Below are 23,946 nucleotides of genomic sequence, written 5' to 3'. Positions count from 1 at the left end.
CAGAATGGCTAAATGAGAACTGAACTTCAGAGATTAACCTGGTTAATGTTGGATAAATTGAGCAGGTAGGGGAGGGGATTCACTAGAGGTCAGAAGTAGAGGGGAAAAAAAAACCTAGCTGCAATGTTCAGGAGGACAACCTGACCTTCAAGGATGGCAATGAAAATGGAGTGGGGCAGAGGTTCTCACTGGGGTCCACACTATCTGGGGGTATTCTGGAAATTCCCTGAAATACTGTTGTTATCAAAATGGTTGGGAGGCACTACTGGCAATAAGTGAGGGGAGGGCAAGATTTTCACACCTCCTGTAATGTTTAAGATAGCCCTCCCCACCTACCCCACCCTCCCACCCACACAAAGGGTCTTATTAGCCACTTCCTTTCAAATGACTCACTACACCTCCATACTTGTGAAAAACCTGATTATAATCATACACGCTTAGATTCCAACTTCATTTTACAGATAAAGTATTTTCTGAACACTCTACCGTACACTGAGTTTTCCAGGAATGTAGCTACTATGGAAAATGAGGACAGAAAGACTTTCTTTGGTGTGAAGCTTTTGTAAGAAATTTCACCATTTTGAAAACCCACACCACAGAGAATAATGCTGCTTCTAGTGTTTAAGTCACTAACACAATACATGCATCCCAACACAATACATGCATCTCATGTTATATGTGTAGGTGTCACCTATAAAAACAATACAGAAGAGATTTGAGATGCTTTCGGTAGACTTGAAACCAAATATTAAGTTAACATATGAAATATTAAGACATGAAATACAGGATTCTCACAAATCAAAGCTGTTTAAGAAGTTATTGTGGTCATTTTATGTATTGCTAATTTTTACAGCACAGTGATGAGAAATCTATCTCGCAAAAATTATTTGAAATTGAACTTACTTATTTGAGGACTGCCTGTCATCTTTAAATCTTACTCTGAAAGTGTCACCAGAGGCCCATCTCACTTCCTTTAACTAATCTTACTACCATTTCTGTTTCCAATCCACCCACATAGATCAAAGGAACAGAAACAAGAACTCAGAAATAAATCTACACTTGTATGATCAACGAATCTGTGACAAAGGAGGCAAGAATACACAATAGGGAAAAGACAGCCTCTTCAGTAAATGATGTTGGGAATACTGGACAGCTACATGCAAAAGAATCGAAATGAACTATTTCCTCACACCATATACAAAAATAAACTCAAAATGGATCAAAGACTTAAACGTAAGGCCTGAAACTATAAAACTCCTAGAGGAAAACTTACGCAGCACGCTCTTCAACATCAGTTTTAGCAATATTTTTTGGCTATGTCTCCTAAGGCAAGGGAAACAAAAGCAAAAATAAATAAATGGGACTATATGGAACCAAAAAGCTTTTATACAGTGAAGGAAACTCTCAACAACCAAAAAAGCAGCCTACTAAATGCGACAAGATATTTCCAAACAATATATCCAATAAGGGGTTGACATCCAAAATATATAAAAATAAACACAGCTTAATAGCAGCAAAATCAAACAACCCAATTAAAGAATGGGCAGGCGACCTGAATAGACATTTTTCCAGAGAGGAAATGCAGGCAGCCAACAGACACATGAAAAGATGCTCAATATCACTAATTTTCAAGAAAATGTAAATCAAAACCACAATGAGACACCACTTAACACCTTTCAGAATCACTATCATCAAAAAGGCAACAAATAATAAGTGCTGGTGAGGATGTAGAGGAAAGGGAACCCTCACACATGGCTGGTGTGACTGTAAATGGGGGCAGCCACTATGGAAAACAGTTATGGAGGTTCCTCAAAAAATCAAAAATAGAACTTCTATATGACCCAGCAATTTCACTACTGAATATTTACCCAAAGAAAACAAGAACAATAACCAGAAAAGATACATGTACTCCAACGTTCAGTGCAGCACTATTTATGACAGCCAAGATGCAAATGTAAACTTAGTGTCTATTGATGGAGGAATGGATAAAGAAACTATGATATAGATAGATAGATGTACAGACACACACACAGAGTAATATCACTCAGCCGGATAAAGAATGAAATCTTGACATCTGCAGCAACATGGACGGACCTTGAGGCTACTATGATAAGTCAGAGAAACAAACACCACATGACCTTACCTCGTATGTGCAATCTATAAAACAAAACAAACAAATGAAATGAAAACAGACTCAGATACAGAGAACTGATCATGGTCAGAAGGGAGAGAAGGGAGGGGAGAGAGGGTGGACAAAATGGGTGAAGGAATTAAGAGGTTCAAACCTCCAGTTTTATAATAAACAAATCACAGGGATATAATATACAACAGAAGGAATATCATCAACAATAGTGTAACAACTTTGTACGGGGACAGATGGTTACTAGACTTATTGTGGTGAGCCTTTCATAATGTATGCAAATGTCAACTATGTCATATGCCTGAAACTAATATAATATTGTACATCACTGCCTTTTCATTAGAAAATACAATAATTTTAATGCTATTTTATTTGTATCCATGGGAATTTAATTCACAAGGGTGACTGTGTGCCAACACAGGCCAATGCTATTGAAGGAAGATATTACTTACATATTCCGAGAAAAAGGTGCACATCATACCACACAGGGTTTGTTCAGGAGGCAGAAAGAAGGGAGGGGAAAGCCTGGGCCACAGCCCTTACTGGAGTCTCCTTAGGAGAGGAAAGCAGAGCAGGGTAAATGATGCCGGACTGGCTGATACGAATTATTCCAGTGGGCTCTGGACTACAGGGCTATCTCTAGCTTTCTGTATCAGGCCCTGGCATGATTTAGGGCAGGGAAGATATTGGCTTGGTGTGTGAGAGAGTCAGACAAGGAGGAAGCTGAAGGCTACAGATTTAGAATCACAGATGAAAGGTATGTTCAAGGCAAGCTGTTGTTAATCTTCAGGAATTAGCCCTGGGAGGGGCAGTCTCTATGAGCCTGCCAGAGCATCAAGAATACAGAAAATAAGGACTTCCCTGGTGGTCCAGTGGTTGAGAATCCACCTGCCAGTGCAGGGGAAATGGATCTAATCCCTAGTCCAGGAAGATCCCACATGGCCCAGGGCAACTAAGCCCGTATGCCACAACTACTGAAGCAGTGTGCTCAAAAGCCCGTGCTCCACAACAAGAGGAGCCACGCGATGAGAAGCCCGTCCACCACAACTACAGAGGAAGTAGCCCCTCTCGCTGCAACTAGAGAATGCCCATGCATGGCAACAAAGACCCAGCACAGCCAAAAATAAAAAACAATAATAATAAAATATTTTTTTAAAAATACAGAAAGTAAGAAATTATGTAATTGGCCCTGAGGTACAGAGATGACAAACAGACAAATACAGAACGTAAGAAAACAGAATAGATACATAAATAAATACATACAATAGAAATTCATAGATTGATCCTAAAATGTATATGGAAATACAAAAGACCCAGAAGAGAAGAAACAATTTTGAAAATTAAAGACCAAGACAGAGAACTTATACTGCATGATTTAAAACTTATTACAAAACCACAGTAATCAAGCCAATTGTGGTATTGGTTTAAGGACAAACACATCAATGCAACAGAATAAGAGTAGTCCAGAAACAGGCCTTCCTATATACAGCTGACTGACCTTTCTACAAAGGCCTAAAAGTAATTCAATGGTGAAAGGAAAATCCTTCTTAACAAATAGTGCTAAAACATCAGAATATCCATGTAGGTGACAGGTGGTGGAAAGGAACAATCTTGATCCTTACCTCATACCATTCATATAAATTAATTCAAGACCTAAACATAAAGGTTAAAACTATATATGAAGCTTCCAGAAGAAAACATAAACTATCTTTGTGACCTTCAAGTTGACAAAGACTTCTTAACATATGAAAAGTACTAACCAAAAGAGAAAAAAGGATAAATTAGATTTTCTTCACATTAAAAACTTCAAAGGACACCATTAGGGAAATGAAAGAGGAAGCCACAGACTAAAAGAAAATAACAAGAGTGTACATCAGGCAAAACTCTCATATCCACAATATATAAAGAACTCCTACAAATCAATAATACAAAGTCAAACAATTCAGTTTGGGTAAAATATCTGAACAGAAGCGGCATAACTATGAAAGGCCAATATGCACATGAAAAGGTGCTCCTCGTCATCAGTAGTTACCTGCAAAATGTAAACTAAAACCAAAATGGTACCACTTCACAATCAGAAAAAGATTTATAACCCCACATGATGGTGAGAGAATATAGCGACTTTCTTAAATTGCTGATGCAAATATAAAATAGTACAACCACACTGCAAACAGACTGGGAGTTTCTTATAAAGTTAAATATATACCTGCCCTGCTGCTGCTGCTGCTAAGTTGCTTCAGTCATGTCTGACTCTGTGCGACCCACAGACGGCAGCCCCAGGCTCCCCCATCCCTGGGATTCTCCAGGCAAGAACACTGGAGTGGGTTGCCATTGCCTTCTCCAGTGCATGAAAGTGAAAAGTGAAAGGGAAGTAGCTCAGTAGTGTCTGACTCTTTGCAACCCCATGGACTGTACCTGCCCTATGACTTAGCAATTCCACTCCTAGGTACACACCCAGATGAAATCAAACATATGTTCATCCCAAAAAAAGCACTGTACACACACATTCACAGTCATTTTATCCTAAATAGCTAAAAGCTGAGAACAACCCAAACAACTATCAATAGATTTAAAACTGTGGTATGTTCATAATACTGAATGTGTGTGTATAGTTGCTCAGTCATGTCCAGGTTCCTCAGCCCCTGGGATTTTTCCCTGCAAGAATACTGAAGTGGGCTGCCATTCCCTACGCCAGAGGATCTTCCCAACCCAGGGATCGAACTCACCTCTTCCTGCATCTCCTGCCTGCAGGCAGATTCTCTACCACTGAGCCACGGAGGCTTCCCTGAGTACCATGCCTATACTACTGCATAGAATTCAGCAACAAAAAGGAATCAACTGATACACATTATATGTGGATGAATCTGAGAAACCTGATGTTGAGTTTAAGAAGCCATTAGCAAAAAGCTACACATTATATGATCTTATTCATGCACATTATATGATCTTATTCATGTGAAATTCTACAACAGGCAAAACTAAACTACAGTGAGACCAAAGAGAACTGTTGCGTGGCTGTCAGGGCAAGGCTACTGCCCACAGACAGTCATATGTAAACCTGTAGGGGTGAGGGAAATAGTCTACAGCTTAATTCAGGTGTTTGATAAGAATTTTTTACATCCATCAACATATGCTAAACTCATGTAACTAATTCATTCAAAATCATTACACTTTATTAAATGTAAATTAACCCTTTAAAATGGTAAAATGCATTGCATATAACAGTCATAGAAAAGTTGCCTAAAACAGAAATAATATTTGAACAAAAACAAATACCTTTGTCCATCTGCAAAGCTTCACCCCAGAGTGGCTCCCAATCAACTGATAACCTGAATGAAAAAACAGGGAGCACAAACTTGAAATTATTCAAAGCCCTATATCAAAAAGTGATTTTATATATATGTATATATTATAAAAGTGATTATAAAACTGTAGCAAAATCATTTTTCTTCATTTAAATAATAACAGACAACAATCCCAAGGGCACTAAGGTTTAATTGACCAGGATGGTACAACAATTTAAAATATGTATGCATCTAATAACACAGCCTCAAAATACATCAAGAAACAATAAGCCAATCCAAAATCACAGGAAGTGATTTTAAGATCTCTCAGTATCTAACAGATCTCATAGATCAAAACTCAGTGGAGCCCTAAGATCTGAAGCAACAAAATAAACTTGATCAAGGGCACAGAGAGAGACTGCACTCAACGACGACAAGATGCACGTGCTTTACAAGGACCTAAGGAACATTTATAGAGATAAAAAAGAACCACAGACTGCAACAAACAGCAAAAGCAAGTAACCAAACATTTCTGTACAAAAAGCGACTGGGGAACTGTCATCAATAATCTTCAAAAATAAATAAAGAATCAGATGGGCAGGAGGAGATTAAAAGAAAGAAATATGGTCCTCAAAAGTGGGAAAATAAAATTCTAGGAACCTGACATGAATTCTCAGCACCCTCCACAACCAGGCTTTTAAATTTTTTGAGCCACATGAGACTTGAAAAGCATGGAAAAACTATGCCAAAGCAATCACATTTCCTTATTTTAACACACTGATGGAGCAAACAAGTAGAACATACTGATTTCAGAAACTATTTAATAAAGTTTCTCATGAGGCTTCAAGTAATAAACCATAATTACCATGAGTCGCTTGCACAAAAAGACCCTTGACTTGCAGACAAATGAGGTAAATGGAGAAATACAGCCCGGATGATGGCATAAGTAGATCAGTGGCTGGTTAAACACCCATGTTCACAGTGTGATGATTAATAGAACAAAGTCAATTTGGATTACAAGTCTCTAGTGGCAATATTATGAGGCTTTGTCTTTTATCCTCTTCCACATTTGTGTAAACATCTTGCATATAAATACAGAACTGCTTATCTACTTGAAGATGGAACCAAGTCCAAATGAATAGCTAATCTCGGATATAGAATAAGCATTTTATAGATTCCCGGAGAAAATTCTAGCTTTTTTGGACTCCTACATTATATGTTGCTCACAGCACTATCATAGAAATCACACTCTACTAGTTTTTTACATCTTTCTAGTAAAAAAGTTGGCTTAAAGCTCAACATTCAGAAAACTAAGATCATGGCATCTGGTCCCATCACTCCATGGCAAATAGATGGGGAAACAATGGAAACAATAGCTGACTTTATTTTTCTGGGCTCCAAAATCATTGCAGATAGTGACTGCAGCCATGAAATTAACAGATGCTTACTCCTTGGAAGGAAAGTTATGACCAACCTAGTTAGCATATTCAAAAGCATTACTTTGTCAACAAAGGTCCATCTAGTCAAGGCTATGGTTTTTCCAGTGGTCATGTATGGATGTGAGAGTTGGACTATGAAGAAAGCTGAGCACCGAAGAATTGATGCTTTTAAACTGTGGTGTTGGAGAAGACTCTTGAGACTCTTGAGAGACTGCAAGGAGATCCAACCAGTCCATCCTAAAGGAGATCAGTCCTGGGTGTTCTTTGGAAGGACTGATGCTAAAGGTGAAACTCCAATACTTTGGCCACCTGATGCAAAGAGCTGACTCATTGGAAAAGACTCTGATGCTGGGAGAGATTGGGGGCAGGAGGAGAAGGGGACGACAGAGGATGAGATGGTTGGATGGCATCACTGACTCAATGGACATGGGTTTAGGTGGACTCCGGGAGTTGGTGATGGACAGCGAGGCCTGGCGTGCTGCAGTTCACGGGGTTGCAAAGAGTAAGACACGACTGAGCAACTGAACTGAACTCCCAAGATACACAGGGTTCTACAAAAATCTGCATTTAGATAGGTAAAGACTGTACAGCACAGGATGGAACAACCTTGCTGCTGCTGCTAAGTCGCGTCAGTCGTGTCCGACTCTGTGTGACCCCACAGATGGCAGCCTTCCAGGCTCCCCCGTCCATGGGATTTTCCAGGCAAGACGACTGGAGTGGGGTGCCATTTCCTTCTCCGAATGACCTTAGTTGACCACAATTCACTCTATGCAGTTGCTAAGAATCCAAGTGCAGGATTTTTCTTCTTCCCAAGATGGAGTAACAGAGGGCTTAATCCCCACTTGAAATACCAAAACTGGACAAAATATATGAAACGACAGTTTTCAAGACATGAAACATCTGGCAACAAAGGACGATGATCCAACAGAGATGGAAACAAACAAGGTTGGAGCCTTACCATTACCCAAGCTTATTGCCTTGGAAGTTTCCAGGCTATGCAGCAGGGAGAGAGAACCTAAGGAGAGCTCAGCATTCTCTCTGAGCTGAGAACACAGAAGTAGAGTCTAGAGAACCCCTGTGGCTAAAGTTTGCAGGATCGAGTTCAGCAGAGACAAGGGCTATACAGACTGAACTCTACAGAGGATTCCTATACTGCTTAGTGCATATGTGAGAGAAAAGCTACCCAACAATGGGAAAGAACCATCTGAAAAGATTAAAGGTATGCCTGGTACTCACAGCTGGCTGGGAACTGTGCCTGTTCCTACCAGGCAGACAGATAACTTCAAGATTCCCAAGGCATTGCACAGAGTACACAGAAGGGTTCTGCCTCAGTGGTGGGGAAAAAAATTAGCTCTGGTCTCATCCAACAAATCATAAAAGCAAGATTAAAAGGCTCAAGCTGTTTCCAAGTAATTTATCTTTGCCCAGAATAAATCTCAAAAATGTTTTCAGGAATACAAAAATATCCAGCACTCCAAAAGGTAAAATTAGGCCTGATATCCAATCAGATACCAGACTCATTAGAAAAGACCCTGATGCTGGGAAAGACTGAAGGCAAAAGAAGAAGAGGGCAGCAGTGAATGTGATGGTTGGATGGCATCACTGATTCAATGGACATGAACTTGGGGGAACTCCAGGAGATAGTGAGGGACAGAGAGGCCTAGCAGATTGTAGTCCATGGGGTCACCGAGTTAAAAACGACTTAGCAAGTGAACAACAATAACATCCAAAGATTACCAAGCATGCAAAAAAACTAGGATAACATGACCAGTAATGAGGAAAATACTCCAGTAACAAAAACGGACCCAGACACGACACAGATGTTAGCAGATAAGGACACTGAAAAGGGTAAAATTGTATTCCACAGGCTCCAAAAGTGAAGTGGAGACATGGAAGATACAAAAAGACCTAAACTGACCTTCTAGAGATGAAACCTACCTCTAAGTTGGAACACATGCTGGACAGAAGTAATGGGAGATTCAACATTAGAGAAGAAAAGATTACTGAGCTAAACTTGAAGACAGCAATAGAAACAATCCAATAATGTAAAGCAGGACAGACAAAATAATTTTAGAATATGAAAAGCACATCTGTGAGCTGTGGGTCAAATTCAAGAGGCCTATTTATTGGAGTCCCCAGGGAAGAGCAAAGGGACAGGGCAGCGGAAAAATACTTGAAGAAACAATGGCCAAAATTTGTCCAAATTCAATTAAAACTACATATCCACAGAAGTGAGAACCTCACCAAATCTCAAGTAAAGAAACATGAAGAAAGCTACATTGAGGCATAATTAAAATCACTCAAAATCAGTAGTCAGAAGAAAATCTTAAAATTAGCCAGGGGGGTAAAAAACGTTACATTTGAAAGGAACAAGCAAAAGATGACTACAGAGGCCTCATGAGAAGCAATGTGAGCCACTAGACAGTGGAACAACACCCGTCAACCGCAAAAAAGAAGAAAGCTGCCAACCTACAATTTTTAGGGTTGGAAAGATCCCCTGGAGGAGGCCATGGCAACCACCCCAGTGTTCTTGCCTGGGAAATCCCAAGGACACTCTGAGAAGCCCAGCAGGCTGCAGTGCATGGAGTCACAAAGAATTGGACATGACTGTGAAACTTTCACAGTTCTAGACACATCAATAAATATCCTTCAAAAATTAAATAACAAAAAAATCCTTCAAAAATGAAGGCAAAAGAAAGCCTTTTTCTGATATACAAAAGGTGAAATAATCCATCACCGGCAAGCCCACACTACAAGAAATGCTAAAAGGAGTCCTCCAGGCAGAAAGAAAAGGCCATCAGACAGAATATGGATCTACACAGAGGAATGCAAAGTACCAAGAGTGGCAACTACATGAGTCAACATATAAGATTTCTTCCTAATTACTTAAATCTGTAATAGGTAATTGGCTGTTTGAATCAAAAGAATAACAATGTACTACAATGTACTAAAACATATGTAGAAGTAAAATGTACAAAAATGACTGCATAGAGGTTTGCAGGGGGGGGGAACAGAAGTGTTGAAGGTTCTTCTACTTTACATAAAGTGGTATAACACCGTGTGATGATATACTGTGATACCGGATAGTACAAAACCTCAAGAAACCACTAAGGAACAAAACAAAGCTACAGTTAATAAGCTAACAAAGGATATAAAAGAGGATCATTAAAAAAAAAAATCTAAAAGAAGATAGTTCAACAAGAGAAAGGAAATCAAAGAATCCACGAGACAAGTAGAAAACAAACAGCAAGATGCCAGATTTAAACCTATTATAAAAATCACTTTCATTTACTCTAATTAAAAGACACAGGAACTTCCCTGGTGGTCCAGGGGTTTAAGACTTCACTTTCTCACGCAGGGGGTGTGGGTTGGATCCCTGGTCAGGAAGCTAAGATCCCACATGCGTTGTGGCCAACAAAACCAAAACATAAAACAGAAACAATATTGTAACATTCAATGAAGACTTTAAAAATGGTCCACATTAAAAAAAAAAAAACTTAAAAATTAAAAAAAGAAAAAGTATATATATTTCTATGCATAAAATCTGTATATTCTTGTCTGTCTCCTCTAATAGGTCCAGAGTTCCTTGAAGGAGATAACTTCAAGTATCTTAAGTTCCTCTGTAAAACCAGATCTGTCACATAAAAGGATCTCAATAATTATAGAAAGAGGGAGGGAGGCAAGGAAGTCAGTCTACTCACCCCCAACTTACTATTCTTCCTTCTACAAGCAAACCAGGATTATTCATTCATTCAACTGCAGCCTTCTTAATAAGGTAAGACCACAGAAATCCAGATATACTTCTACATAAAACATTTCTAATTAACCCAGCCTAACATATGGTCTTTTTTGCATTTAATAATTTTTTTTAATAGACAATGGTATGTAAAGAAGCCAGTGACTGCATCTTCCATCTGCATACCTGAGCCTCACTGATGGTCAAGTACCAACCCAATAAACCAACCAAAGAGGAAGCTTGCTGGTCCAAGCAGCCTACACAAAAGTGATCCACAGAAACAAGACCGTGCCTCCTTAAACAGCTACAGTTGCCATGGCCACACACAGCTGAGCCAACCGTAGCCGGACTTATCTTTTTTCCTCTTGGCAATCCCTATTTTGCTTCCTTTTTTAAGTGATAAGTCAGAACACTTAAGGGCTTCCCCGGTGGCTCAGCTGTAAAGAATCCGCCTGCAGTGCAGAAGCTGTGGGTTTGATCCCTGGGGTGGGAAGATCCCCTGGAGGAGGAAATGGTAACCCACTCCAGTATTCTTGCCTGGAGAATCCCACGGACAGAGGAACCTGGCGGGCCACAGTCCATGGGGTCACAAAGAGTCGGACACAACTGAAGAGACTTAGTATGCATGCACTCAGAACACTTAAGAGTGTAGTATTGTAACAGTTCCTGAGGACTTTCACCTTGTTTAGTAAGAGCTTCTCGGAGAGCAGGGGTAATCATAGCTCTTCTTTCACTGGCTTCACTCTTCACTGTGCTCCTGATCACACTCATTTCCCCTTCCTGTGGCTCCTTTTCTCTCTGTATTAAAAAGAAATGAATGAAATTAAATAAATAAATAAATAAAAGAAATGAATGAAGCCCAGCACTGGTCATGTGCGAAGGAAATAAGAGCACGACAGTCATCCACACGTGGCAAGGATAAAAGTGCTCCTCACAAACCTGTTTTCTCCCAAGTGATCACATTTCCAGTCACACAGTGAGGTAAAGCAACACCAACATCTATTTTTTCCCCTATAAAAGGTGACTACATAGTCAAACACACACATTCACAAAACATAAATCGATAATCCACTTATCTAGATGTCAAACAGCGTTCACAACCTGAGTACAGACAGCTGCCCAACTTTCACAAGTTATTTCTCTGAATTTCAATTTTCTCACCTGGAAAGGAAGAAAAGTAATATCCATGGAGCAGGATTGTGTCGAAGATTAAATGAAATGAAATGACCTGGCGTGATGCCTGATACGTCATAGGACTTCACTAAATTATGGCTACTGCTGGTTGTAACACCTGCAAACCCCCAAAACAAATCCAAAAATTGCTTTGAGCTGCCCAGATGGCCATCTGCTCACAAGTCAAGTTACTCCACCACCTCCACCTCCAAAGGCTCCTTTTAGAAGATCCCATGGTGGAAATCTGTCTTCGGTGATAGAAATTTGAAGGATAATATAAACCTGGGTTTCCTTTTGCCTCCGACCACTAGAAAATTCACAGCCCAACTCTGATCACTGCATCGGACCTCGCATCGTGCTTGTCCTATAGTCTCTGTCAGTGACATCACATTACAACGACCCTCATTCACTATTTATGTTGATTTCTTCCTCTCTTCTTATTTTGTTTAAAAAGGCAAAATAGTAGCTACAAGAGAGATTCCTTTTTTTTCTTATTTTTAATATTTACTTATTTGGCTATTGGGTCAGCTGTGGCACGCCGATCTTCACTGCACCACGCAATTCTTCTTTGCGCCACATGGACTCCCTCATGGTGGCCCTGGGGCCCAGCAGCTGCAGCATACAGGCTTAAGCTGTGCTGTAGCATGTGGGATATTTGTTCCGCAACGAGGGATCCAACCTGCGTTCCCTGCATTGCAAGGCAGATGCTTAACCACTGGATCACCAGGGAAGTCCTTGATTTCTTCCCCTCTTTTTAAAGCTCATTACACGTGTGCACATGTATACAAGTGTATACAGTGTCTCTTTGGAAGATGGTTCAAGTGCTAACCAATAATTGTGAGACAACACACAAAGACTTGAGTCACACTTTAGAGGAGACACTCATCAGACCTCACTAAGAGCTACAGAAATCCGACATAACTCACCTGGGCAGAAACCCTGCCACCAAGCCCTAAACTACCCTCAGGGTCTGTCCATTTTCCATGTCCAGCCCCCAGTGAATCAGTGAGGACACTCCCAGCAATGCCCCCTTTCTACCTAAAAGTTAAAACAGCTTGCAGATGACATACTGTCTCAGGTCTATGTCAAACTAATACAAAAGGAGGAAGACGGTCCATGTTTGAAGCTGGGCAGGAAGGGAATAGGGATTCGCTGTCTCCTTCTATCTATTCTAGGGAATGCTCAAAGTTCTCTATACATAAAATGTAAAACAAGATTAAACATTAAAAAAGAAAGAGCGGGACCTCCCTGGTGGTCCAGTGGTTAAGAATCTGCTTGCCCATTCAGGGACACGGGTTTGATCCCTACTCCAGGAAGATCCCACATGCCACGGGGCAACTAAGCCCACGCCCCACAACTACTGAGCCACGTGCTGCAACTACTGAGCCCATGTGCCCTAGAGCCTGGGCTCTGCAACAAGAGAAGCCACAACAATGATGTCCACGGACTGCAACCAGAGAACAGCCCCGCCCCGCTCACCACGACTAGAGAAAGCCCTCACACAGCAATGAAGACCCAGCGCAGCCAAAAATAAATAAATAAAATTATTTTTTTAAAGAAAGAGAAAGTACACCAGTGAAATTCAGAGTTAACCTCTCTATCTTCTATTATTCCAGGGATATTTCCAAAATGGAAGTCAGTGAAAAAGCACGCTAGAGTAGTCCAATATACTAAATGAGACACCCAAGTCCCACAGTGAGTTTATACACATCCTAAAAGTTAGCATTCCAACTCACTAAATATAATCAAACAGCAAAGTTAATGAAAAGTTTTGCTGCTGTTAATAGAGCTCTCCAAGACATTTTCCCAAATGGAACTAAAAAAATTTATAAACAAACATCAATCATTTGTTCTTATCTGTTAGGAAAGTAATCAGTTTTAATGCCGGGCATTTGCTTTAAAAAAATGTGCAGCTATGATTTTGCTAAAATATTTAAAAATAAAAGAATTCTTTGGCTTTTTTTTTTTTAAGTCTACTTCAGACCCAAAAGCAAAGATGTGAGCTTGAGAAGGAAGTCTCATGGTGGAGCAAAGTGAACTAACCTTGACCTTGAGAGTATTTAAATGTCTCTGAAGTCATTCCAGAGTGAGTTACTGTAATTCCCTACTCCATGCCAGAATTGACAGTAGGTGGCAATAGCTGGCCTCCAAAGCCTGTCACCGTAAAACATCACCAGCTTATCTGCTTCCCCTCAAGGCCACATAAATCCAGAACTGGACCCAGCATGAGACTGGTCTCTGACCACCGTGCTCAGAGCTCCACAGACAACCCCTTATGGTTTTATGAACTATTTTTTTCGGTTGTACTGGGTCTCTATTGCTCCACACAGGTTTTCTCTAGTTGCAGTGAGTGGGCACTATTCTTCACTGTGATGCACGGGGGTTGCCTGGATATCTCACTGGGGTAGCTTCTCTTGTTGCAGAGCATGGGCCTTGGACCACGTGGGCTTCAGTAGTCGTGCATGCGGGGTTAGTTACTCCAACCGTATGCAGAATCTTCCTGGACCAGGGATTGAACTCATGTCCCCTGCAATGGCAGGCAGATTCCTATCCACTGTACCACCAGGGAAGTCCACCCTTCTGATTTTAAATGTAAACTTCTCACCCCTATATAATGAACACTCTTTAAAGAATGGCCATGGGACACCATCCACATCCCATCACTGGAGAAATTATCTATTATAAATCGTGAGTGCAGCTACTCCAGATTCAATCATCCGAACACATAGTTCGTATGGAAAGAAATCAGCAGCTGCGATTAAAGGTCTTGAACGTTCAGGACAAACACTCATCATTCTTTCCCTCTACAGCAGGTTACTTCTATCTTCCCTATGCAACAGTAATTTCCTTTCTGAAAAGATATACAATGGCTCATAACACTCTCCAAGGAAGTGCAGAGCCCCTTTCAAATTCTAATTCTAATCTCCTAGGTGCAGACATTTTTCCCTGTTTGCCCAGAATAAAACAACTGACACAGGGTCTGTATATTTTTATTTATTTTTTATAGCCCTTTCATAGGCTGAGCAGAAATAAATGAAGATCCCAGAACTGGTCAATCTGGATGCCTCCCTCTCCTGCAACCCCACTGAACAAGCGACCAAATTCTAAACTCTTTAATTCCCAACCTATGAGTCCTCTCCATCCAACATGTCACAGCTTCTGCCCACAGCCACAGTCTCCTCTAAGGAACAACTACAACAGCACTTAAGTCTCCTTGTCTCCAACCTTTCACACCTTCCCAACATTCAAACCCGTCACACTTGTCTTGAAAGAAAACACACACCCTGGGACCACCCTGGTAGTCAGGTGGTTAAGAATCCACCTGCCAATGTGGAGGATGTGGGTTCAATCCCTGGTCCAGGAACTAAGACCCCACATGGCGCAGGGCAACGAAGCCTGTGTGCCACAGCTCCTGAGCCTGATGCTGCAACTCCTGAGGCTCGAGAGCCCTAGAGCAACAAGAGAATCCACTGCAATGAGAAGCCCATGCGCCGTAACTGGAGATGGCCCATGCAGAGCAACAAAGACCCAGCACAACCAAAAATAAATAACTTTTTTTTTTAAGTTAAAAAAAAAAAAAAAAAACACATGCCCTCTCCAAGCTTCTATTTCCTGATATGCAAAATGGAAAGCCGATTATAAGTTCACCTCCTAGGCACTTGGGAAAATGACTATAAATAAGTGAAAAGTTCTTTCCAAACAGGCAGTGATATATGAATCTGACATAATAAAGGGAGCCAAAAAAGTAGTACTAATTCTATTTTTTTAAAAAGAGGTATTATACAGTATTACCTAAATCACCTTCACATCTTCATCCCAGAAACCACAGTACCACCCCAATACTGCCTAGGATAAAAACAGGACAAACAGGAATTTGTTAAGGATTTTAAGAAAAAAGTTCCATCTAGTTGGTTAAATGCTGAACAGGTGTACTGCAGCAAGCAGGCCGTCTTTTGGATTGATTAAATTGTTCAAGTCTGTCTGTTTGGGTTTTTTCATATTCATTTACTTACTCATTTGGCTGCATTGGGACTTAGTTGCTCCACAAACTTGTGGGGTTTTAGTTCAGCAACCAGGGATCGAATCCACATCTGCTTTGATGGAAGACAGTCTTAACCAATGGACCATCAGAGAAGTCCCTGTTTGGTTATTTTATTGATCCTTGTTTACCATCCAGTGACTCCCTTCAATACCAATTCATGCAGAAAACAATGGATATAGAATCCCCAATTCTCCAAAGGTCATTTTCCCCTACAATCAGCCTGCAGCCAGGCCGGCACAGCCAACATTGATACTCAGGAAATGCTGGCTGAATAAATGAATAAATGCCTCAAAACTACCAGAGAGTTATTTCCAGTGCTACAAGAGCAGATCTGGATTCTAAACCGGGCAACTTTCATAGTAAAAACCCTTCCTCGAGTGTAACTACAACTCCACCTTCTGCAATTCCACCCCACTTTAAGTGTTCCTAATCCTGTAATAAAGGAATCACCCATACACCACTCACCTGTCATGGGTGAGTTTTTAAATGACTGATTTCCAACAGGACTCAAAGCTTTTGTGTACACTAGATTTTAAGGACACTTTTGGAACATTTCAAAAAGCACTTTGACCAGGTGTGTCAAGAGCTTTAAAATGGCTTTCCTCTGGCCTCATAATTCTACTTTGGATAACCTGACTTAGGAAAATAACCCCAGAACTCATCATTAAGTCCTCCTGGCTGTATTCAGCCCATACAGCTGAATCAGGCTGTTTTAAAGACAGGGTCTTGGGGTTGAAAAGATGTCACCTTACATTTGAGGGTGAATTTAGCACATAAAGCCTTGAAACTAATTATGAAAGGAGAACCGGCTTTACACAATTACACTGCAGGACTAAGAGACCTTATAATCGAAACTGGACACACTGAGCTCTTTTTGTAAATTGAAATGTTTCTCTGGTGAGTAATTACCAAGCATCCACCATTGATTTCCAAACTAATGATTCTGATATCACTGTCTGCTTAACCAGAACACACCATGGGGAGCATTTGAGCAACATTTATTTACTGCAGGAAAAAAACAAGTAGCAATCTGCTTTAGATTTACCAGCACAACATGAGAGAAACAGAAAAGAAACAACCTAAGCATTGCCAGGCTCTTCCTGACTCATTCTTTCGTCAAACCCCTCAGCCTGCCTCCCGGAAACTACTACTTCTCTGTTTTGTTATTGTTCACTCGCTACGTCGTGTCTCTTCCCGACCCCACCAGCTGCAGCATGCCAGGCTCCTCTGTCCTTCACCATCTCCTGGAGTTTGCTCAAATCCAAGTCCATTGAGTCAGTGATGCCATCCAACCATCTCATCCTCTACCACCCCCTTATCCTTTTGCCTTCAGTCTTTCCCAGAATCAGGGTCTTTTCTAAGAAGCTGGCTCTTCACATAAGGGGGCCAAAGTACTGGAGCTTCAGCTTCAGCCACAACCCTTCCAATGAATGTTCAGGGTTGATTTCCTTCAGGATTGACTAGTTTGATCTCCTTGAAGTCCAAGGGATTCCCCAGAGTCTTCTCCAGTAGCACATTTCGAAAGCATCCATTCTTTGGTGCTCAGCCTTCTATATGGTCCAGCTCACATCCATACATGACTACTGGAAAAACCATAGCTTTGACTATACAGACCTTTGTCAACAAAGTGAGGTCTCTGCTTTTTAATACATTGCCTAGGTTTGTCACTGCTTCTCCTCCGGAGAGACGGCAAAGGGGAGTGAAACAGATGGAGACTGGGCTTGGCCCCACCACTAACTAGGCAGCCATCTAATTACAGACAAATTGATTTACTTCTCTAAGTTTGTGTCTTACTCTGTAAAATGGTAAAGTGGAGGTGACAAGGGTATAGACATCAGGGTCAGAGTGAGGACTGAATGAGATCATCCAATGTGTACTATGATTTCTCCTATCCCGCTGAACCTACCCTGGAGGCCTCTCCCCTCACCTCCAAACCACCCATCCTATTCAGTCAAATCACACTGCTTTCCACTGCCTTGAGCACAGAGCCCACAGAGCTATGGCAGAGCATGAAAGGGCCTCCAGGACCCTGCCCCTGCCTCCCTGTCTATTTCAGCCCCCTGTAATTCCTACCCAACTCCACTCTCAACATACCAAGCGCTTCTAAGACTCCCCTAACTTGCCAGGTTCCCCGAACACCTACTCCCTCCACACGTGCAATGCTTCAAATTCTGGCTCTCTTGTTCTTGGTTATCACTCCCACCGTTCAAATTCTCTTTGGCTTTCCATCCTGCTGCAGAGGGAGGGAGATAGAAAACCATCCTGGTATTCTAGTCAGACTAAACATATCCCACTGGAAGATATCTTCTTACACAATGATAGCGATTAGTTATCAAGGACATACTATATGGCAGACAGTAAAATAAAGGCTTTCGATGGATTAACTTAGTGAATCTTTATAACAACTTTATACAGCAGTTAAGGTTATTACCTCCCACTAAAGCACAGAGAGTGAAATAACATGCCCAGACAGACAAGCTGAGATTGTGTGACTCCGTGAAAACTAGTGAAAATTATTCAAAAAGAGGTCTTCCGGTAGGAGTGTTGTGGTCCAATTCTATAGCTGATGCTCTTCAGGACTACAGCATCCTGCTTCCTCTACAGTAACAACTAAGGCCATTTAGTATGAAGCAGAATGATGACTGGGCAGAAAGCAGCTTGGGAATATGTATGGATGAATCCCCAAAGAAAATCCCCCAAAAATATCAAAAAGAAGAGCCAAGCGGTAAGAAACTCATCACTGAATTTAGTACACTGTGCCCATAGTGAACACACGGGACACAAATGGAAACTCTGCTGAGACCACATAATAATGAAAATTAAAAACTGGTGGCTGATTTTCATGCTGTACTTAAGTTGGAAATATATATATATATGTATTTCCCCCCTAAATCTAATGACTTTATGAGATTTCTAGGAGAAACCTGAAATATCTTAAGCCAGCTGCTTGAAGTTCATAAAGTCCAGAATCATTTCATTTCAAAAAACAATTTACATGGATGTCCAAATTTTTCCTTAGTGCTTTTTCTCCAGTGCCCTCTAATGGACATAAGATGAAAAGGCAAAGAAAAAATACACCCACAAACTATTCCAAATCCTTACAGTACATGTGAAATCTGCTAAAAGTAGATCTATGTGTTCTCCACACACACACCACACACACACACAAACACACACACGTACAGTGTTAACTATATGAAATGGTCAATGTGTTAACTTGACCATGGAAAGCATTTCACAATGTATACATATCATCACATTATACACCCAAAAAGAATCACATTATACAACCTAAGTATATAAAATTTTGTCAATCATATCTTAATGAAGTTTGAAAAAAATTATCCCACAAATCTTCACCTACTACAAATAAAGCTATAAATATGCTCAGTTGCTCAATCGTATATAACTCTTTGCGACCTCAGGCTCCTCTGTCCATGGGATTTTCTAGGCAAGAATACTGGAGTGAGGGGCTGCCACTCTCTACTCTAGGGGATCTTCCTGACCCAGGGATCGAATCTGCATCTCTTGCATCTCTTGCATTGGCAGGCAGATTCTTTACCACTAGCGCCACCTGGGAAGCCCTAAAGCTATAAATATCTGCTCTTAACTTGGTAAATCCAGAAATCTACCTAAATCAGGCATCTCACACACTGAAATTTATCCTATTTTAAGACAATTTCACTGTGAAAATTACTCAGATTTTTATTAAGAGTCATAAAATTATACATTTGCTTTGACCCAGTAACTCAACTCAGGGAATTTGTAAACCAAGAAAATATCAATACTTTGTTCTAAGTAAAAAAGGTCTCAGTTCAGTTCAGTCACTCAGTTGTGTCCGACTCTTTGTGACCCCATGAACTGCAGCACACCAGGCCTCCCTGTCCATCACCAACTTCCAGAGTTCACCCAAACTCATGTGCATCGAGTCGGTGATGTCACCCAGCCATCTCATCCTCTGTCGTCCCCTTCTCCTCCTGCCCCCAATCCCTCCCAGCATCAGAGTCTTTTCCAATGAGTCAACTCTTCACATGAGGTGGCCAAAGTATTGGAGTTTCAGCCTCAGCATCAGTCCTTCCAAAGAACACCAGGACTGGTCTCCTTTAGGATGGACTAGTTGGATCTCCCTGCAGTCCAAGGGACTCTCAAGAGTCTTCTCCAGCACCACAAGTCAAAAGCATCAATTCTTCAGCACTCAGCTTTCTTCACAGTCCAACTCTCATATCCATACATAACCACTGGAAAAACCATAGCCTTGACTAGACAGACCTTTGTTGCCAAAGTAATGTCTCTGCTTTTTAATATGCTAAGGGTCTCAGACCAGTGCTAATTACAATGGCAGAAAAGCTAAAACAGACTAAATGACCAACTCCAACAGAATGCCTAAGCAAATTTAAAATGTCTAAGCATATTTACTTCTCATTTCAATCTGTCAAGCTTCCAGACACACAGGTTCCCACCTCACTAAGTGCTGTGAGGAGAAAAGAGGTTAAGATCCACGTTTCGTAGACAAGGGGATTAAGGCCAGAGAAGATTATGCATTGCCCTTAAGGCACCAAGTTACAAACCAGTTGGCCCAGACCCTGAACCTACATCTCACACACTTGTCATTCTTACTAACTTCTCTGCTAGGGCTTCTAAAGGCTTTCCCGGCAGCTCAGCGGTAAAGAATCCACCTGCAATGCAGGAGACGCAGGTTCTATACCTGGGTCAGGAAGATCCTCTGGAGGAGGGCATGGCAACTCACTCCAGTATTCTTGCTTGGAGAATCCCACGGACAGAGGAGCCTGGAGGGCTATACAGTCCATAGGGTCACACAGAGTTGGACACGACTGAAGCAACTTAGCATGCACGCATGCAGGGTTTCTAAAATACAAAAGGTACTAAAAATGACAGCAGCAACACCAACACCCAGAGGTATCAGGAAAAAAGTAACAAAATGCTGCAACAGGAACAATCGCAATTTTAAGTTTGGAAAATAGTTTCATTGTAGTTTAGAGTCTGACACACAGTATTTTGGGGTTATGAACTTTACCAAAGAAGCCAAATACCCAATAAAAGCATGGGAAAAGGATCTTGTTTAGTAAATATTAGCATGGGTAAAGGATCCTGTTGCCTTGGGACCTCCTTGGCTGCCCAGTGGTTAAGACTTCACCTTCCAATGCAGGGAATGTAGTCTGATCCCTGGCTGGGGAGCAAAGAGCCCACATGCCTTGCAGCCGAAAACCCAAAGCATAAAAAAGAAGCAATATAGTAACAAATTCAATAAAGATTTTTAAAATGGTCCACATCAGAAAGAAAAAAAGGGGCTTCCCCAGTGGTCTAGTGGTTAAGAATCTGCCTGCCAATGCAGGGCACAATCCCTGCTTGTAGAAGACCCCGTGCACCACAACTACTGAGCCAGCATCAACAGCTCTTGAGCCACGACTACTGAACCCACACAGCCTAGAGCCTGTGCGCTGCAAAAAGAGAAGCCCCCACAATGAGAAGCACATGCACCACAACGAAGAGTAGCCCCCATGCCCCACAACTAGAGAAAGCCCATGAGCAGCAACAAAGACCCAGCACAGCCAAAAATAAACAAATCTTTGGGGAAAAAAGTCTTAAAAATAGAATTTCACCTTGCCCAAAGAGAAGTCTGGCCTGATTCCCATTCCTGGAAAGTAACCTCTAAACCCTTGGAACTTCCTGTGTGAGGGCAGTATCTTTGTTATTCATGGGAGGCACTGAACCGTTTATGCTAATAGGGTGACTCATGCCAAACTTTGGGGGCATTGTGATGAAGGCTGGGTTTAACCACAGGGGCAATCAATCAATCAGCCAAACCTACATAATGAGGGGCTTCCCTAGTGGCTCAGATGGTAAAGAATCCGCCTGCCGAGCAGGAGAGCCGGGTTCCATCCCCGGGTTCAGAAGATCCCCTGGAGGAGGGCATAGCACCCTACTCCAGTATTCCTGCCTGGAGAATCCCATGGACAGAGGAGCCTGGCAGGCTACAGTCCATGGGGTCGCACAGAGTCAGACACGACTGAAGTGACTTAGCACAACAGCACATGTATAAAATAGATGACCAAGAGAACCTACTGTGTAGCACAACGAACTCTACTCAGCGCTCTGCGGTGACCTAAGTGGGAAGGAACTCCAAAAGAGAGGAGATATATGTATACGTGTAGCCAATTCACTTTGCTGTACAGCAGAGACTGACACGGCAGGGTGAAGCAACAATACTCCAATTTTTTAAAAAAAAAGGTTTTCACAAAGCCCATGTTACAACAGCAAAAAGCAAAGTATAAAACTTGCAAAATAGGAGGACGAGAAATAAAACTGTCCAATTATGAGCTCACATGGACTTATGCACCAAGAGACGATGCTAGCTGTCAACCAACTGTAGGATCCCAGCTCACCGTTTCCCAAAATTACAGTACCTTTTCTTTCTTCACATGATCCATAATCTTGCCGAGGTCTTCCACATCAATGACAGAATTTTGACTCTGATGGTCCTCAGTATCAGACTCTTCCTCACTGGTGCTCCCAAAGGGCTCTTCCTCCTGGAACATCAATTGCAAAAAAGTAGCCAAGTGTCTAATAAACCTTCCCAAATTGTGAGTTCACTGGATGGATTTGAGATATTTTAGGCTAGAGGCCAGCCAGTTCCGAGTCAAATCTAAAGAAGCCCATCACTCACACATCTATGGTTACTTTAAGAATATGGCAGAACCGATGCTGCAACAGAAACAGTATGGCCCACAAAGCTGGAAATATTTACCAGCTGGCCCTTTACCAAAAATGTTTCCTAACCCTTGATTTAAACAAAGAAGCAACCAGACTCAAGTGAGGAATTAAATGAGGAAAAGGGAGGAATCGAGAATGGCTCTTTGGTTCCTTTCTTAAGCAACGGAGATGGTGGTGGTGTTTCCTAAAATGAGAAGGACTTGGAGAGAGACAGACCGGAAAAGTAGAGGGGAAGAGTTCCATTTTGAATTTGTCAAAGAGGAGACGCCTGAGGCCTCCAAGGAGAGATTTCAAAGAGGCAACTGCAAACATGGAATGACAGGAACAAAGGTGGAGAGGAAGACAGGAAGTGAAAATGCAAAGTTGTTCCCGAAAGACACAAGCGACCAGTGGCCCGAAGGCAACAGCAGTGACATAGCCTGACAACACGAGCCTCAAAGGAACTGGGGTGTCCAAAGGAAGAAGGAAGAGAAACGTTTAGAATGTGAGGGATCAAAGAGAGGAATCTGGGATAACTCACAGCCTTCAAGTTTGAATGATTGGAGTCATTAAATAAGAGACGACGGGAGGAGTATGTGGTTAAAGGGTAAAAAGATCATGAGCTCAGCTCTGGACACACTTAACTTCTCCAGGCCTGTTTCCTCACCTGCACACTCGGGTAGAAACCTACTGGACTCCAGCAAGGCAACGACCAGAGAACAGGTTAAGGACAGCACCCAGCCCAATATGGCTTAACCCAAGACCCCGCTCCGTCTAGAACATGCCCCATGTGAGTTTCAGCTCTTCCTTCCAACCAGAAGCCAAGAAACGCATTTCAGACAGAGGAAAGGTTCAGCATTTCCAAACACAGGAGGAAAACAGGGAGACGTGGGCCCGTGGGCTCCGTACCTCTGCGTCTCCGTGATGAAATTCCTCCTGTGCGTGGGACCCTGGCTCCGCCGCTTCTGAGCCATGCTGGTTAGACTCGCACTTGCCTTTCTTGCAATTGCCCCTGCAGCGCTTTCTCTCTCCTTTGCGGAGTGCCTGCAGCCGGGAGATGAACTTGGCCTTCCAAGCTGTGAAGTCAGCCTCAATGCTGCCGTGTTTGCTTTTCACCACGTTGCCGTCGCCCTCCCCTCGGGTCATTACGCGATGAGCACCAAGCATCCAGAGCCACTTGTCCACGTTCTTCCCCACCTGCGGGAGAAAGGGACGGGTGAGCGAGAACAGCCCTCCAGATCAGAAGATGCCAGTCTGCACTGCGACAGCTGGGGCTTCTGCTGGGGGACTGTCCTCAGTGGCTGCTGGGAAGAAGGAATCGCTCCATCAAAAGGCCTTCAGGGTGCAGATGTGGAAAACAGACATATGGACACAGTGGGGGAAGGAGAGCGGGGTGAATTGGGAGATTAGCATTGGCATAT

At 42.0% G+C, this 23,946-nt stretch overlaps 1 protein-coding gene across 1 annotated transcript in view; it reads right to left on the bottom strand.

Moving 5' to 3' along the window:
- Positions 1 to 23,946, bottom strand: part of LOC120878061 (S-adenosyl-L-methionine-dependent tRNA 4-demethylwyosine synthase TYW1) — a 142,020-nt gene that overhangs the window by 109,213 nt on the left and 8,861 nt on the right. Inside the window, exons 6-9 of the mRNA XM_040260637.1 lie at positions 23,435 to 23,722; positions 22,240 to 22,362; positions 11,280 to 11,397; positions 5,417 to 5,469 (exon numbers count right to left, since the gene is read on the bottom strand). Of these exons, the coding sequence (XP_040116571.1) occupies positions 5,417 to 5,469; positions 11,280 to 11,397; positions 22,240 to 22,362; positions 23,435 to 23,722 (582 nt within the window). The remainder of the gene's footprint in view (positions 1 to 5,416; positions 5,470 to 11,279; positions 11,398 to 22,239; positions 22,363 to 23,434; positions 23,723 to 23,946) is intronic.

This window comes from Oryx dammah, unplaced genomic scaffold (genome assembly GCF_014754425.2).
Source record: "Oryx dammah isolate SB20612 unplaced genomic scaffold, SCBI_Odam_1.1 HiC_scaffold_2, whole genome shotgun sequence".
NCBI classification, from domain to species: domain Eukaryota; kingdom Metazoa; phylum Chordata; class Mammalia; order Artiodactyla; family Bovidae; genus Oryx; species Oryx dammah.
This window is presented reverse-complemented; position numbering and strand designations above follow the sequence as displayed.